Genomic DNA, 18,091 nt, shown 5'->3' on the forward strand with positions numbered 1-18,091 from the left:
CCTGTTATGGGGGGCCTGGGGGGCCTGGGTGATGGTGGGTCTCAGGCCCGGGCTGCTGCGACTGGTGTGACCGGGTGGTTTGTTTGTTTGTTTTTTGTTGTTGTTTGTTTGTTTTTTGTAGAGGTCCTCCGGGGTGGGGTGGGGCGGGATGGGTACCTTCTGGGGGTACAGTAGCTCCCGGAATATGGTCGCTGCAGGCCCCGAGCCTGGTGGACATCAGCCCCTCCTGCCCTGGGTTGGCTCCCAGGTAGCGGTCCCTGGCTGCCCTCTCCGGGGGAGAGTAGCTCCCCCGGTGTATATCCCCATACCCCTCTCCCTTCTGGCTCCTGTACACAGCACACACTCACACATGAAGGGTTTTGGGGGCGTGTGTGTTCTGTGGGGTGTAGTGGATGGGGCCACGTAGGTGGTCCCCTTTGGTTGCACTCTGCAGTTCCCCGCCCCTGTTTTAATTACACCTTAGACATTACTACTTATCAAACACACTCACACACACACATTAGGTCTTGGGGGGTGTGCTCTTTGGGTATGTAGGCTGCCCAGAGGGCCGCGCTCCCAGTTCTACAAGTTTGGCTGCCCCTCAATTTTAATCGCTCACTATTAGAAAATATTGAAGAGCCAGAAGGGAGAGGGGAGGGGTCTACTTCCCACACCCCTGCTTCCTGGTTGCTGCTCGGGGCGGGAGGGGCCAAGAGGATTAATTAATTGTTCTGCTGGTTCGGGGTCTGTGGTGGCTGGGGGGCTGTTGGCCCCCTGGTGTGCCCGCTGCGCTACACCCCAGCGGAGTTGAGGGAGGGAGGATGTGTGGATGTATGGGACGTGAAAGTGTGTGTGGTGATGATTGGGCCTGGATCTGGGACTTGCTGTCGCCTGGCCTGCTTGTGCTTCTCCCGATGGGGGGGCGGCGTTGCCTCTCCCCGCTGCTCGCGACTTCACCCACCTGTGGACACGTCTAGACTCCCAGGGCACTTGGCAGTTCTATTACATGTCATATATTGTCAACAGAAATAAATAAATGGGCATCAAGGGGAGCTTTACATTTATAAAACTTCCCTTGGCAAAGCAAATCTGTTTGGCATCAAAGGTATTCAGACTACAATTCTGCTGCCATAATGCTGAACAGGACAAGGGGGAGAAAAAAGGAAATAAATAAATAATTAAATAAATAAATAAATAAATCAGTCATCATATCAAATGTGTTAAGCAAAATCATTTGCAATCAGCCATTACCTGAAATTTCAAACAACCATCTTCTGTTCCTGCTCATTGTGGATACTCTCAGACTTCAGTAGGTGGAAATAATCTTAGTAAGATTGAGATTTGAGGTACTACTGTATCTGATCAGAGAATTCTTCTATGTCAACATCAGGAGAGTGCCTGTGTAGAAATCCCTCCGTTAGCTCTCCTATAGTCGCAAGTAGCCACATAATAGCACCTATGAGCAAACAGAGCTATAGTACAAGTTTGTTCATTCATTCTTCTTAAAGTGTTGGTGAAATAAAGACAGATAATGCCTTATTTAGAGGCTGCATCATCCCTGCCCTGCTCACTCCGTTATATAGATATATGCCAATCGCAAGTTATCTAAATAGCTTCTGATGGACGCCGACTTTCGCCAAACTGTTCTCGGTGAGTAGATAAATGTATTTCATGCCAGAAATAAGGTCTAGGTTTAAAAATACTGGAGTTCCCCTTTAATCCTCCTTTCACTCTATCAGTGAAATCTGTCTCCCTATGCACAAGACATTCCAGAACAACAATTCTTTCCACATTTTCTCTTTTGCCATTTGGATTGAAGGTGATTTTTATTTCATCACGCAAAAAAACTTTGTTTAAGAAATCTAACAGTTTCTCTTTGTTCCATTTTTTAAAAAATATGTAACTTTGCCTTCCTGTTTCCTGGCTTACCAGCAGTAAGCATCCTCTTGTGAAACTGCGAGGATAAAATCAATAATGTATTTGACAAGAAAACATACTCACCTAAATCTTGAAGTGATGTTTCAATTCAGCAGGCCAAAAACATCACACTTAGCAAAAAGCAAAAAGTGTTGGAGAATTTGTTGGGCTGTAACAAGACTTTTTTTCCCTATACATGTGGTGGTCATCCATAAGTTCTTGTACTCTTCTATCTACCAGATCACATGTGTGAGAATCTGATATTTTAGAATGATCCCAGATTAGCTCAACCTTGACACATGTCATCACCTCTGTATCCCTGTTGCTAACACCCAACTACACCACAGTCTAAAAACAGCAACTCTCAATCATCTAAAAGTCACACGAAAGCTCACCTGTATATTAACTAATCATGTATTTGGTAGTTGGGTGTCCAGTTTCTATTCAATAGTTGCAGTAGCCCTCAGTCTTAAAAAGTTTTACATCTGCCACAAACTCCATTGATGTAAGCCCACTCAAATTAAAATATGTGCACTAGCTTATAATAATAATAACTACAAATAATATATTTAAAAAAGAACAGGAGGAAAAATAAGAAATAGCAACATATTAGTAATCTTTGTAATGCTCTTATTGCAAGCCGTGACACATTTGAATTACATTATACAAATATTAATCTCACTTTGCAGTGGAATAATGCTTTTTCTCTCCAAAAGGCCCCCTCTGGGTCCCCGGACCCTAGATTGGGATTCCTCACCCGGAAGTGGGTAGTGGAGTCACCGTCACCCAACTGGTCACACCACCGTCGACATAGTGACTGCTGGGATGTAGCTCACCACTGGAGAATCACAAATATTGTTATACATTTGAGACTGCGGGCAATATTGGCGAAAAACCGACAAAGGGGCCAATTTAGAACGTTTACCTCGTAGGAGAAGGGAGGAAAGACGAGTTGCAAAAATGATGGAAGAAATAGACAGATTTCAGGTGCCGAGTGCGGTGCAGGAGGCAGAGATGCAGTCTGAGATGCAGCCGCTGGTAAGTCCGACTTGTGTTCTGGAGATAATCGGTGCTTTTGGCCTTGTTTTCTTATTCAGCGTGACATTAAGTGGGGGATACTTAGTGAACGAGGCCTCGCTTTTATACTGCTTTGAGTTCCAGACAAATCCATCAACTGTCATTAGTAATATTGATCTACCATTTGACCATTTTCAGCAAGTTTTTTTCGACTGCTGCCAGAGTGAAATGTTAATATATTAGTTTGAAACGTTACAACGTGGTTGATGTGCTCAGAAAGAGGCATATTTGCTCATCTGTGTCATGAAAGCAGCGTCCGGTCTGCTGCGCAGCATCCGACATGTCTGGCGAAAACAAGCATCCCATCCCAACACTGCTGCTGCTACATCCTCTTCATCCATGCAGGATGTTGTTCCTTCATTAATGCCACTTACGTCAATTTAACTAGATCGGTGACAGGCTCATAGTCTCGGGTGTGTGCTTACACATCCTATTAAACCTAAATCTTTTTATGTAATTTTGTGTAGATAGTGTAGCGGTGCGCTCCGTGGCCTGTAGCGGAGCCATGGGTTACTGCAACCTGCAGGGCGGCCTCTGCTGTCTGCTGCCGGGACCATTGGAGAACCTGACGAGAATCAAAGCGATCTGATCTGCTGTCCATGAACCTCAATGTAACACCATACTTTATGAGGCGTTTTTACCCCTTTTTGTCTCTTTCTCCTGTATGTAGACCCGTGGTCATTAAACTATTTCTACAAGTGTTTTCTAAAGTGGGATACAGGGACATGAACAAATCAAAGATCGTTTAAGGCTTTGCATTTTGCATTCAGCATTTAACCATTTATCACATTACATGGGTAAACATCCTACTATGCAGGACAATAATACATTAATAATAAAAAAAAAGACTGGCTCTGCAATGTCCATTTCGGCTTATTGTTCTGTTTGTGCTGTTTTCCTTTTTGTCTCCAGGACCCAGCTTCCTCTACTGCTTCAGAGGCAGACTCAGACACCAGAGAGGGTGAACCTGTTACTATCAACTACAAGCCCTCACCCCTGCAGATGAAAATAGGTAGGAGCAACAATATTTGTATGACAAGCTTTTGTCAGTAAGATTCAGCATGTTCTGTAACTGTACATATAAAGGCCTGTCAAAATATAAGACCCTCTCTAGACAAGCCAGAAACACCTGTGGAACACAGTTACAGGGTTGATTGTTCAATCACTCTTAAGGGCTGTAACTACAGTCAATACTTAATTGTAATAGAGTATTTTCATTATTGATTAGTCTGTAGAGTGTTGTAATTCATGAATCCACTAATCATTTAGCCTATAATGTTTCATAAAATGTCAGTTGCATATTCTCAGAGCACAAGATGCCCCCCAGTCGATGCGTTCAAATTGAATACAAGGTCAAAATATTTGAAAGGTTAATTTCAGCACCTTGGACAGAGTCCAGTAGTGAGCAGCAGCAATTATCCTATTCCTTCATAATAAATTATTTCAGGACCAGAAATGTCCAATATGAGTAAACTAAACAGTGACTCGCAGGTCCTTTTTTTAAGATGTGACATTTTCAGTACAACATCAGCCATTGTGGAAGTTATTAATATTCTTTATTCACCTTGTATGTTAAACAAAGGCTACATCTATGTCCACATTACTTTGTATTCTTAAACTAACTGGCTGTTTGTATTCTAACTGTTCTATTTTAAGTAAATATTGTCATCAAATGCAGTCTGAGCATAATCACCTTCTTTTCCTTGTTTGTTCAATTATCCACTTTGCTTCCGTGATCAAGTGAAAAACTATTTGACATTTTTTTTAAAAAGTCACCCGTGGTTTAAGGATGTAAATATCTTTGTGTGGAGCCCAAGTTACATGCAATCATGGAAGAAAAAGGATGCTAGAAACGGTGATATCACATGCAGAATCCTGGAAGGCTTTTTGATCTTTGTTTTGCAATAATCCCACTGTCAGAGCTCAGAGCTCAACACTTCCTGGTCAGCTAACCACTGAAAAAGAGCTGCTCTGGGAGTAGAAACTGATCTGTCAGGATGTATCCAATTTGTATTCTTTGTCATTGTTTAAGGCAAGAGAACTCATAGTCTTCTTAAAACTCCCTTGTATGATCAAGACACAGTGACACTGACAATTGTGTCTGACATGTATTGATTTTTTCTTGTTAAATCTGAACATCCTTTTAAAAGTAATCTGAAAACTGGAGCAGAGTTCTACAGTGTTTACATTGCAGCCTCAATCCTTACTTCCTTTTGCATCTGCAAACTAGAAGAGTTGACAGGGTTATTTTAGTTTTACAATGTCTTTACTGCAACCTGTAATTACAATTTTTCTTTACTGTGTCATGTTTTTGTGCTGTGTGTGTGTGTGTTGTTTAGAGCTTAACGCATATATCTGTCCCTGTGTTCTTGTCACTTGTGTAGAGAAACAAAGAGAGCTGGCAAGGAAGGGTTCTTTGAAGAATGGCAACACCGTAGGTAGTCCAGTCAACCAGCAGCCCAAGAAGAACAATGTCATGGCCAGAACACGGTAATACGTGAGCCCTGTGATCATCCATTAGTGGAAATACACCAAGAAACACATATGTTAATGAAGTGTTTGATGATAAATACAATCCAAATGCTGGTTTGTTGTATTCCGGTTTAGTATTTATCTTTTTTTAAGCTTCTGACAATAGTAGATTATATGGATATGTAGAAATGTGGACAGACTGCAGAATCTTTGTTGGTCCAACGTGATGCGATACACATGGAAGTCACAAAACATTACAACATAAAATATTTTGTAATTTATAATTTATAATTTTATCATTTTAGCAGTTTATACAAACACACACTCTCCTTCCACTTCTCAGTATTACAGATAACACATCTTAAATATATCACAGATTGCTTTTAATTTTTGTTTACCAATAGGTAATAAGGCAAAATTGGTTAATAAGGCAGTAAAAATAGCTTTATTGATTTAGAGTTTGTAAAATGTCTGTGTCAGAAATGAATCCTTTTGTTGCTTTTGTTGTTCCTGTAGTGCAGTTCCTGTTTGTGATTCTATTTTTCTTTCCACACCTCTCTTACACGCTCTTTTTGCTCATGATTATTTTGTCCTCTCGGTCCCCTCCATGTAGGTTGGTAGTGCCCAATAAAGGCTATTCCTCTTTAGACCAGAGCCCAGACGAGAAGCCCTTGGTGGCCTTAGATACAGACAGGTGAACACACAAACACACATTTATATGCATCTTCATTCAAATCTCTAAAAGTTACAATGAGATTGATCATTTGCTAACATGTGTCTTTGTGTTTCAGTGATGATGATTTTGACATGTCTAGATACTCGTCATCAGGATACTCGTCTGCTGAGGTGAGATGAGGGGAGTGTGCTCTGCTTCCTTTCTTCATATCTACTATCTGCTTCCCTCCATCTTTCATTTTCTTCCTTCTTTTCTTCATGACAGTCAAGATGCTAAGAGTCAGGCTTTTGCAAGCCAGTTTTAAAGCAAGCTACAGTGCTCCCATCCTACTTATCCATGTTAATTCTGTAGGCATGTGATATCCCTGTAAAAGGATGGTTGCATTGCAGGTGCATTTGCACACAGATGTATTTGGGACATAAAACAGGATATAAATGAAATGTAATCTACTTTTGACCGCTCCTGTAAAGCTTGTATTCCATGCAGCTGCCAATATAAGAGCAAATTAAAGCTGCATCATCATATCTAGTTCTTACAGGGATCCTGATCCCCAACCCCTCACACCAGGTTTCTCTCTGCAAAATGTCCAGACTTTTAGATATACTGCATGGTGTTTTCTGATTCTGATACCGTCATGTAAATGGCTAAAGAACAGTATGCAACCCAGTTTTCTTGTTGCCCCCTTTTTCTCAGTTCTTTAGGAAGAGCAAGCTGTGAGCGCGCAACAATAGCTTGTGTTGTAGCTTATCAAAGCATGGTTGTCATTGAACATATAGTTTACATTTAGTATTACAGAACAATATACCAGAATTTTAGAGTCCTAGAAGATTTATACATTGAAAACAAAATTCATAGAAGTTGAATAAGGATTTTTCTTCTACCTTTTATGCAAACAAAGGAATTTTGTGGATAAGATGAATCACTGCATGAAAGTAGCTGTCATGATCATGACTAAGATTCAAGTGACGATGCTTGCAGCCATCTGTGAATGTGCCACATACAGCTCTGCCATAGTTACCACTGTAACCTTTAACTGGCCTAATATTTTTACATTTACAGCTACATCAAAATCTAATAAATTTTCCTTGTGGGACATGATAAATGAGACCTTTCAAAATTTTCAATTTGCAATATTGTTTTCACTTGGTCTGTAAGTGTGTGTCAGCCATTGTGCCAACATGTCATTCTAGAGACATTTATATTATAGTGGATCAGGTGTTTTGAGTACTTTGCTGAGTATGTATATTGTGTGTCGAATGGAAATATTTTTTGTCCACGCGATTGTGTCACATCTTGCAAGATTCAGGCATGAAACTTGACAGATGTGTGTTAAGATGAGGGCTGATTTCAAAGCTGACTATGGTCCATTTGAAGCTGGGAATGAACATTGGTGCATTTTGATGTAATTCCATCATAAGGTGGCCTCTAGTTTGTTTTTCTTCATCCTGAATACACCTACCTGTCCACATTTTGCTTTCTTCCAAAGCAACTGTTTCAAACTGCATTTTTCACATTTAAGTGTTCATTCTTGATAGCATGTAGCTATTTATCTACATTGTTCTCTCTCCATACAGGGTGAAGGATTTTGGATATCCAACCAATGGGCTTGCATACAGTCCATACGCAATGTCGAATGTTGATTGGTTGACAATGATAAACAGGAAGGAGGATGAGCAGAGCAGATTTTGGTGTTGTCCAACTTTGAACAACACCAACAAAGATTAATTTAATCTTAGATTTGTTCCGATTAGAGTGTAGCAAGGCCACTGTCTGTTTTTAGACAAAACTTACAACTTAGCATGCCCTGTTTCCAGCTACAGTCGACTTCCCCCCTTTATGACTGATTTAAATATATGTTAGTATGGATGTGTAGCCATGGCAATACACCTGTTTAAGTTGTGGAGCAATGCAAAGAAAAAAACAGTTCACCTTTTGCAATTTAGCAGGTATGCCATTGAAGAACTGGAATAAATTAACACTGCCTATTTAAAGTATTTCAGTACAAATCATTGTTTCATGTCACAGTGCCAGTCATTTCAAAGGTCTGAACCTAGACAGGCAAAGCAAGGTTAAACAATTAGTAAATCCAGATTTTGAGTAAAGCTCTGTTGAAGAATTAAGAACTAATCACTGCTCTGTTACCCAGCAGTTTGGAAAATACTCCTACAACCCACCAACTTCCCATCTGTCCTCTCTTCTTCAGCAAATTAATCAGGATCTGAACATCCAGCTGCTGAAAGATGGTTACCGCCTTGACGAGATCCCAGACGATGAGGACTTGGATCTGATACCGCCTAAATCAGTCAACCCCACCTGCATGTGCTGCCAAGCAACCTCCTCCACCACCTGCCAAATCCAGTAACCCCGCCCCCCCCGCACAACATGACCCCGTCTTCATCTGCTGTGAGTTTACCTTGCCACCAGTGTGGCGACAGTGAGGCATTGATAGAATATCGTCACAAGTAAAGTCCTATGGTGATAATGACAAATTTTCAAATTAACAACTGCAAACTGTGGTTTTGGGGAAGGAACATATATCAGGATAATCAATATGTATTTAAAACACTAGTAAAGTGGTGGATTCCTCCTATGGTAGGACATACACTTCTGTTTGAGAACTTCTCTCTTTGACATCAAGTAACAAAATACACTGATATTAGCTGAAAGACAAGAAAAGGTCAGTTGATGCTGCAAAGTTAATTTAATTGTCCTGAAGTTAACAAAAATTATCATAACTGCTGTCTCTGCTGCTCTGCTTACCATAACTTTGGTTTGCATTTTTCTATTTTTTGTTTTTACCTAAAGCTTCCTTTTTGTTTTTTTTTTAAACCCGATGGATCAGTGGGATTCTATGTGTTGACATTCAGACATAATGAGAAGTATGGACTGTGGTATTTATATCTTCAAATAGAGGATCTCTGATACTGTATCCATTGTACTGTGGAGAGTTGTAATGTAGCACAGGCAAGGTTCTTACACTCATTAACACCACTGTCGACACTTCTGTTTCCTCTGCCTTTCTGGCATGAGATGTTTCTTCACAGAGTTTAGAGATGAATGTATGAACATGAATGGCTGAGGAACAAATGACATGAAGAGCACTGGACTGAATGATTGAATGGAAAAAAGCATGTAGTTTTTGCACATTTGATTTCTGCTGAGCAATCACATGTTAGTGTTGTAGCACTAGCTTGACTTGCATTCTTTGGAATTTGCACATTTTGTTTTTTGACTTTATGAGCCCATATCTGTGTATTCTTTCCTGCACAGCTGCGACAATGGCTTATCAGAAATAAACTGTGTCAAAAGGGAAGACTACACATTGTTGAACTGACTTTCCAAAATTATGCTCACATGATCCACATGTTAACAAGGCCAAAGGAAATGAAGGGGGGGGGACTTTAAAAAGATTTTCCAGCAGTTTGTTATGTTAGCCCCTCACTTTTGTCCCTCCTCAGAGTCAATCATAGGACACTGCAGACCATTTAAGGAACACACAAGTTCAGTTCAGGAAGATTTCCCCTCCCTTCTCTCACACATGCATGCATACAGACCCACAACACCAAAATGATGAGTCAGATGACATCTATTTCTTTTTTGACAAATAGGATGGAAAGCATTTTGTAATTGCAACATTAAGGATGGTTAACTTGGAGGAGTGATATCCTTTATTTGCAAGCCTCTCTCTTCACTGAATCAGTTGTTTATTTGCAATTAGAGTATGCCTTAAGTACAGAGAAGTCTAAAGATGTGTGTATTTATTGCTGTCTTGATTATTTGGTTTATTTGAATAGTATATGCTGTTGATAAAGTTGCCCTTTTTTTTAACATGTAGATGCAGGTAATCACTGTTTTTCTCTGGGTTTCCTTTTTTAAATGATTTTCTTGTATTGTAAACACTCCCATTACAGTATTTAACAATGTTATTGTTATGTGCAGTGTATGAAGATGACAAATAAAAATAAAGCAAATGGAGCGCTGGATTCAGATATTGGTTTTAGATCTGACAAAGGAGCCATGAACAAATATTTAGTAAGCAAAAAAAGAAATAATTTTAATGTTTAAACTTTGAGCAGTAATTATTACACAACTATGTGTATTGCAGTAACATGGTGTTTGCATTGTCAGTCCCTGATTACAGTACAGTTGCGTTACAAGAAAGGGCTTCAACCTGAAAGGCACCAGCATCAAATCACAGTTATAATGCCACAAGAAAAGAAAAAAGAAAAAAAACAACATTTCACTTAGCAAATTAATGTAGTCTGTGTCCTACAACCACATTACTCTATCTGGACATTTGAATGCATCATGTGACAAGTATAAAAAGAAACTAATGACATAAGCAATACATCTCGCTCCTGTAGTGAATCAATAAGACCTCTCATTCCATTAGTAATATTATAAAAGATTACCAGACAAAAGAAAAAAATATATAGGTTGTACCAAAGAAATTCTTATAAGCATGCTACATGATCAAATACAGTCATTCACACACAAACTAATGATAAGGGCAGACCTTAAAGTGCTAGAACAAATAAAAAAGGTCTTATAACGTTTCATTGTGAGAAATGTTGCTTCCATGTCACCACTTGGCGGTGTAGCAATGATTGGCATGAACACACATGACATGAGCCCAGTATAAAATGCAGTCAACATACAAACAAATTAGTTTTAGCATACAGCAACTGGCACCATTGGTATTAGAGACAGTCCTAGATCTATAGATCTTTAAAGTATTTATGAAAAGCAACATAAAGAATGTGACAATATTCATTCAAGTGGTGTTTTCCCCAAAATATGATGAAAATGTAGAAATTCCCCATTGCTAAAAAACCCATCAAAAGGCACAGACTTACACTAAAAATAAATCCCCTGTCTTATTGCTGAAGTGTTTCAGCTTCAAGCACAAAAAAGTTACTAGTCCAACTTTTAAATGGCTTTACCCTGTTATGTTGTCCTGCACAATTCAAGTCTGAACACAAATGCTGAGGTGGGATTCCCCATGAGATTGGCTCATGTTTTATGGTCTTACTAAAGTACTGTAGATGTAGTTTGGTACGTGTATATGCAAGTTGATTACTATGAGAAAATAATTCAACAAAGGAAACACACACAAGCATATAACACACTTGATGAGTGTCTAAAGCAAAATATATAAAATTAATAACTAGGCTCTGTATCTCTCTATATAACTTTTTTTTTATTATTCTCTAATAACACTTAACTACATTATACTAAGCAGATCATCCAGTCTATATATATTTACATGGTAATACTGCTTTTCTGTGCATTCATGTTGTCCTGGACTGAAAAGAACTGTACAAAAGTGTATAATGAGTATAGTAGTTAACATTCACAAAAGGACTATTTCCAAAATTTCATTTCTCAACAGAATAGGAATCAGTCTATTGTATGATTTTGCTGACTATTCTACTTGTTGCTGTCTTCATCTTCAAATGAATTTTTTTGCAAAGTGAACACATGTAGTGCTTATAAAAGCAATACTGTACATATACAGGAATATTACTTTACTGGGAGATTCTTTCTGAAAAAAAAAGTTGCACACAGATTAAACAAAGCAAAACAACTAGACCTTCCTGACAGACTCCGAGTAACCCTTAATAAATATGAATTACCTCAGGGAATAAGATCATGAGTTCTAGTCTGACCACAGTCAGGTTCAAAGTTTTTCTGTTGCACAAACTTATGTGTGAAAGAAAAACTGCCTGAACTGTGGTCTGGCTGGTTTAGCTGTTTGACTTTACGGTATTTATGGAAAGGTCGACAAAACATACATGTGAGTTTGTATGCCCAGTATCCATGTGTACCTTTGTGACTATCTGTACAATATCTGGATGTGTCTCACACTCCAGTAGGGCTTTGGTCCCCAGAATCCGAGGAGGACATGGAGCAGCGGCGTCTCTTAGCGGCACTAGAGCCCTGGAGCATGCTGGGATGGAAGCCTGCATGTCGCCGGGCATGTTTAGTCAGGTGGTCACTCCTCATGAAACACTTGTCACACAATGGACAGTTAAAGCGCTTTTCGCCCGTGTGCGTGCGATAGTGACGCGTCAGCTCATCTGATCGGGAGAACTTCTTGCTGCAGTCTGGCCAGGTACACTGGAATGGGCGCTCACCTGAGGAGACACATGGAGAGTTTGTTGGTGAGTTTGTTGATTCATGCTCTTTTAAAATGAATAAGTTTACCATGAGGTTCCATTAGAATATTAATTAACAAATCATGATTATTTAAGGACCAATCTGTATGTAATGGACAGCAGACTGGTTAAAAAATTGGATGTTTGGCTTAGATTCATTGCTGGTGTTATGTACATAGCTGGCAATTGACATATTGGTATATATGTAGCCAAAATGACCAAACACAAGGGTGGAGATGATAATACATGAAACTTGACTGGACAAAAATGCATAGCTTTGAGGCCTCACCTTAGTTAGACTCCCATCATGGGAGTCTAATTAAACCAGAAATGTTTTGGAGTGAGAGCCTGGCAGCTGTCCAAAGTATTTCTCTTTATGGCACCTGATACCGACATCTATCTTACTCTAAAATATTAGTTTGACAATTTGAACACGTCATGAGTTACGGAAGTGATGGTCAGGCTGTATCGAGAGAATTTAATTCACTAATAAAGTTGATTTGCATGCTAACTGTTTTTATTGCTGACTATGTTTTAATTAATCATTTCTTGATTAGGAAGGCAAAATTATTACTGAGTTAGATTATTTTGATCCATTTTAGGTCAGTGTATCTATAAGTTACTCTTGGACATACACATCAACTTAATCAGTAAGTAGAATGTGCACAACTCATCAAAAATGTTGGATGTTATGATGAGGATACAAACAGCATTCACGATCATTCTGAATTGAGGATGCCCACTGCTGCTTAAGTCAGTGCTAAAGTTGCCAAAAAACTTAGCCCTCCTCTCACCTCATTTATTTAAGGTCTCTGGTGGCTTCAAAAAAAATCTAAAGATGGCAATGGCCAAATGCCAAATCAATGGCTTTATAACAGTAATAAAGCAACATAAAGCCTGTATGATGTCGTTGTGATGGTTTCCACCTCTTATTCAGTTTGTGGCCAAAGATTTACAATAGACAAATTTTATTAAATATCTAGCTTTAATCTCATCTGTCATCTTTGCAGAGCTGCTAAGGGGATCAGTCTACATGGGTTTTGTGGACTTGGAGAAACCTTACGACAGTGTCCCCCATGGGATTCTGTAGGGGGTGCTCTGAGAGTACTATAAAGTCACTTTTGCAGTCTATTTGGTCCCTGTATAACCAAAAGAAAGAGTTGTGTCCACATTTTTGGAACAAAGTCAGGCTTGTTTGGACTTCGCTATGGCTGCCCCTTGTCTCCAGTCCTGTTTGTGATTTTTAAAGACAGAATCTCAAGTCAAAGTCGGAGAGAGGAGGTGTCTAGTTTGGCAACCTCGGAGTTGCATCTCTTTTCTTTGCCGATGATGTGGTTCGGTTGGCTTCTTGAAGACATGACCTCAGTATGCACTGGAGCAGTTTGCAGCTGAGTGTGACAAGGCCCGAATGAAAGTGAACTCTTCAAAATCCAAGGTCATGGCTCTAAACTGTAAAAATGTGGAGTGCTCCCTAAGTATCAGGGATGAGTCCCTGCCTGAGGCGGGGGAGTTTAAGTGTCTTGAGATCTTGCTCATGAGATGGAAAGTTGGAACGAGAGATGGACAAATGGATCGGGGCTTCGTCATCAGTAATGAGGGCGCTGCTCTGGTTCCACACAAGACATATAATAGCTTTCCCTTATGTATTTAACAAGAATTAGTCCAAAATGCAAAAGCAGCTTTTGAAAAACTAAGATGAACCCATTATTCGATAGCCTGCAGGAACACATTGCGATAACGAACTTTAAGTAATCATTTTCTATATGACGTTATCATTCTCTCATATTGTTGTGGAGGAATTTTAGCTGACTCTTCTTCATTGAGGTTTGTGGGCACTTTTTTATGCAAAGCTCTATAAAGAGAACCGGTAAATGGACTGCAGTAATGTCTTGCTGATCTAGTCTTGATTAAGCAAAGCATTTTTACACCACAAGCCACATTCAGACACATTCATAGAGCACATTTTAGTCTAAATGGGTTTTTTTTTTTCAGCCAATACAGAGCATTCCCCTCTGCTATAAACATACATAGAAACAGAGATGAATACATTCAAGACAAAGGTCTTGACCAAAGGTCACTTTGCCATGTGGACGGAAAATCAGAGATCAAACCACAAACCTGATTGTCAGACAACTGCTCGGCCTTCTGAGCCACATGTGCCCCCTCTCTTAAGGTTCTGCCACAGCATTTTATTTGTTTTCCAGACTAGACTTTAACTAGGTCATTACAACACCTTGGTTCTTTTTCTTTTCTGTTGTAGATTTGCTGCAGTGCAATGGATTATCATCCTGTTGTATGACCCAATTTCAGCCAAGCTTTAGCAGTTGGACAGATGGCCTGACATATTTGACTCTGGAATACTTTATTATACTGAGGAGTTTGTGGTTGACTTAATGACAGCAAAATGTCCTGGTCCTGTGACTAAAGACCAAGCTTGAATCTACACGCCGTCATCACTGTGCTTAACAGTTGATGTCAGGTGTTTGTGCTGGTATACTGTGTTTAGCATTGTACATTACAGCTAAATATAAACATATTGGTCTGGTATGTCCATATGACATTGTTCCTGAAGTCTGGTCACTGTTCAGATGCAACGGTGCAAACCTAAACTCTGTTGCCAGTCTTTTTAGAGAGAAGAGGCAACCCTTCCGAACAAGCAACACTTGTTCAGCCTTTTTTTCTAACTATAGTGTCGTAAAGACTTAACATGCTACCTGAACTTTTTACAGTCTGTGATGTGGCTCCCATGTTTTTTTTTTGTTTGTTTTTTTTCTCTCAGCAGTGACCTTGGGGGAACTTTCTGGGATGTCCAGCAAGTTGGAAAGATTGGCTGCAGCCTTGAATGTTTTTCACGTATAAGCAACTGTTCTCACTATAGAATGATGGACCTCACTTTGTTTGGAAATGGTCTTACAACATTCAAAGATTGGCCAACTGCAACAAATGCTTCTGTAGGATAATAGCTGATGTCTTTATTATTCTGCACTGTGTTAAAACACACCTGGATGCTCCAAAACCAACAAACTGCCAAAATGTCTGCTTTTATAGAGGTGGTCACACTTTCTGATTATAAATTAATCAATAACATTTGATTAGCAGAACCTAGCTGCTGCTTCCCTTTTTCGTTTCTATAAAAGCAGAAAGGGGGGGGGGGGCACACACTCAGTTGTCACTCACTGCTTTGGCATTTTGGCTTAGTTCTAGTCAAATAAAATGGCATGGTATAGTATGCCATGTGTTCTTGTTCATCTGAGCTTGTGTTGACCTAATTTTAAGACATGGCAAGGACCAGATATTTTCTTCAATATGTCCATATTTTTTTTCAAGATGGCAGTATCTAACAATATATTAGTTTTGGATCATTTCATTGACAAAAAGATGTTACAATAAACTGGGAGGCTAATGGTGTGTTGCAGGTACTGCTTAAACTAATCACACATACAGATTAGGCTAGATCAAAAGCCACTGTTATGAATGATTATCATAATGACAAGAAACACACAGAAGAGGTATACTGTCGAGATGAATAACACCTGAGGTTGAGAAAGCTGTTGCAAGAGAAAGCTTCGTATTTAATACTATGCTAGGAAGGATACAGCTGTTCTTGTTCTTAGAAATACTTTCTAGAACATATTGATTTAGAAATGGTGAACTAAGATAAGAGATATGTGATTAAGAAAAACACACATGAAGCCACACCTCAGCTCCTTCCCCACGTGCTCCACTAGACCACATGTCTGCTCTTGTTTACAACCCTCCTGTTTGAAGGGAGGGGAGGGGAGATGGATGACGTATGAGGAAACGGTGGTGCAGGGTGGGTTATCTCCGGACGAGAACATGTGGGGACAACAGTGTCGCAGTGACCTGTCTCAGAATTATAAGACAATGTATTGACAAACTGTTACTTCTTATAATTACAGTAGCTGCGGGGCAATCCCTCATTAGATAAGCTGTAATTAAACACAATCAATCGAATTATTGTTTGAGTGACATCGCGTGCAATGTTTCGGAGTGATTCATTATGCCCCAATCAGTCTGCCTTGCATCACATATGGGTGGCGGCACGTGGTGTTCCTAAAAGATTCCGGTCCTGCTGCGTGTCACTAACACGTTGAGATACACTTTTATCTCACACACGCCTCCCCTCTACTATCAGTCAGCCAGTCTGTGGCCCAGCTCGGGCCAGTCAGTCACACCCCCAAGCAGACGAATTCACCGGACCGCGTTTCCGTTAACATTTTGTTCGAATGCAAGGACATGTGGTCACGTTCAGCCCGCAAGTCACAGAAAGTCACGACACACTCTGTAGTTCCGGTCAATAATTTGCACTTTGAGTATATTAAGCGAATAAATTAGCATGCGACCACGTAATTTAATCATTATAAGCTATTTCAAAATATTTCATAAATATAAGTGCATTTCTGAAATATTCACATATTTGACGGCCCAGATACTGCCATTAGACTTTCAGGGGACATGCGTAGTGAACAAGTGACGCAGCGCGGTTTTGCTGTCGTCAACAGAACCGATCCTGTGAGCTTCGTAGGCGTGTCACCCAAGCTCTCGGCAGAACCTCCACTTACCGGTATGAACCCTAAGGTGAGCTTTGAGGTGGGACGACTTGCCGTACATCTTCCCACAGCCAGCAAAAGGGCAGCCGTGCCTCTTCTCGGGGGACTCTTGTCTCCCAGCCGGCTTGTTTCGGGGATGTTTGAGAGCCAGCGAGCCCCGGCTGTCTTCGGCATTCAAGCGGCAGGTCCCACCTTCCTCTTCTTGCGTGCCAGCTTCGCTGCCCCCGAGACATCTGCTGCCTCCGGCGCCGATAGCGTCAGGGCTGCATTGCTTCAAGTCCAGCAAAATCATTGCCACCATAAGTAAAGTCCTGTTCTCTTGATTCTCTTTCAATATGTCCTCTGTCCTCTCAGGAGAACGGCCGGGGACGCAGTCCGCAGAGACATCAACCTCCGACATCACAACAGCAGGACCGGGCGGATTAAAAAACAAAACAAAAAAAAAAAAGCAGTTCCTCTAGAGAGGATTTATCTTTGGAGAACAAACCAAAAAAGCGGAAACAAAAAAAATCACACCGTAGTCCTCGGAAACGTGGGTAATCATTCACACGTGTCGTCCTCAATGTGACTATTCCGCAAAGACTGCGCGTTTTCTTGTTGAGGATGCTGGGCGGACAAATAAACACCGCCTCAGGAAAGATAGCAGTTTCACTCCCAAGGTCTTCTTGTCTTCGTCTTACTCTCGCTCTTCTTTCAAAACGCCTGGTCTGAAAAAAATAATAAGTTTGTCGACTGAGCGGTTGTGCCTGGGTGTATTTCGCCTTTCTGTGCCTTCCCACTCATGCGTCAACTTGTCCTATTTTACTAAGAGCTACACTTCTCTCAACTCCAAGAAACAATTTCGCGGAATCCCACGGTGTCATAATAAAACTGGGCTCTGATTGGCTTACAGGAAACACGACTTGTCTTTTGGAATTGCCTTTTACCGCAGTGATTGATAACACATTGGACCAATCATAGTCCTGGTTTGGGGCAAAGAGGGCTGGATCAGACTGATGCTACATTTAAGGACTTAATGTGACTGGGAAATATGAGAGTAAAGGTGAAAGTTAATATGGAAGTTTCAACTAAGAAATTCTGTGCAAATATAGGACCGATGAATTTCTGGGTACCTTAGCCTCGTCATGAAATTATGATTCTACACAAATCACACGTGATGATCAACAGGTGGATTAGGACTGTATGAAGAGAGAATATCACTTACCTCATTACTGTTCAGTTTTGTCCTCACCGTTTTCCCA

At 40.3% G+C, this 18,091-nt stretch overlaps 2 protein-coding genes across 2 annotated transcripts; one reads left to right on the top strand and one right to left on the bottom strand.

Annotated features, from left to right (window-relative positions):
- The first annotated feature begins 2,539 nt into the window (after positions 1–2,539).
- fam219ab (family with sequence similarity 219 member Ab) lies at positions 2,540–11,019 on the top strand. The gene is made up of 6 exons (XM_072388163.1): positions 2,540–2,934; positions 3,886–3,985; positions 5,358–5,463; positions 6,059–6,139; positions 6,237–6,291; positions 8,325–11,019. Exons 1-6 carry the CDS (start codon positions 2,857–2,859, stop codon positions 8,481–8,483), a joined length of 579 nt encoding a protein of 192 aa, XP_072244264.1. The 5' UTR covers positions 2,540–2,856; the 3' UTR covers positions 8,484–11,019.
- A 353-nt stretch (positions 11,020–11,372) lies between these two features.
- On the bottom strand, positions 11,373–17,778 carry klf9 (Kruppel like factor 9). The gene is made up of 2 exons (XM_072388162.1): positions 16,863–17,778; positions 11,373–12,258 (listed from the first exon to the last, which is right to left on the bottom strand). Exons 1-2 carry the CDS (start codon positions 17,248–17,250, stop codon positions 11,984–11,986), a joined length of 663 nt encoding a protein of 220 aa, XP_072244263.1. The 5' UTR covers positions 17,251–17,778; the 3' UTR covers positions 11,373–11,983.
- Between the last annotated feature and the right edge of the window lie 313 nt (positions 17,779–18,091).

The sequence above is a fragment of the Leuresthes tenuis genome, unplaced genomic scaffold, assembly GCF_036924035.1.
Source record: "Leuresthes tenuis unplaced genomic scaffold, fLeuTen1.0.hap1 SCAF_6, whole genome shotgun sequence".
NCBI lineage: Eukaryota > Metazoa > Chordata > Actinopteri > Atheriniformes > Atherinopsidae > Leuresthes > Leuresthes tenuis.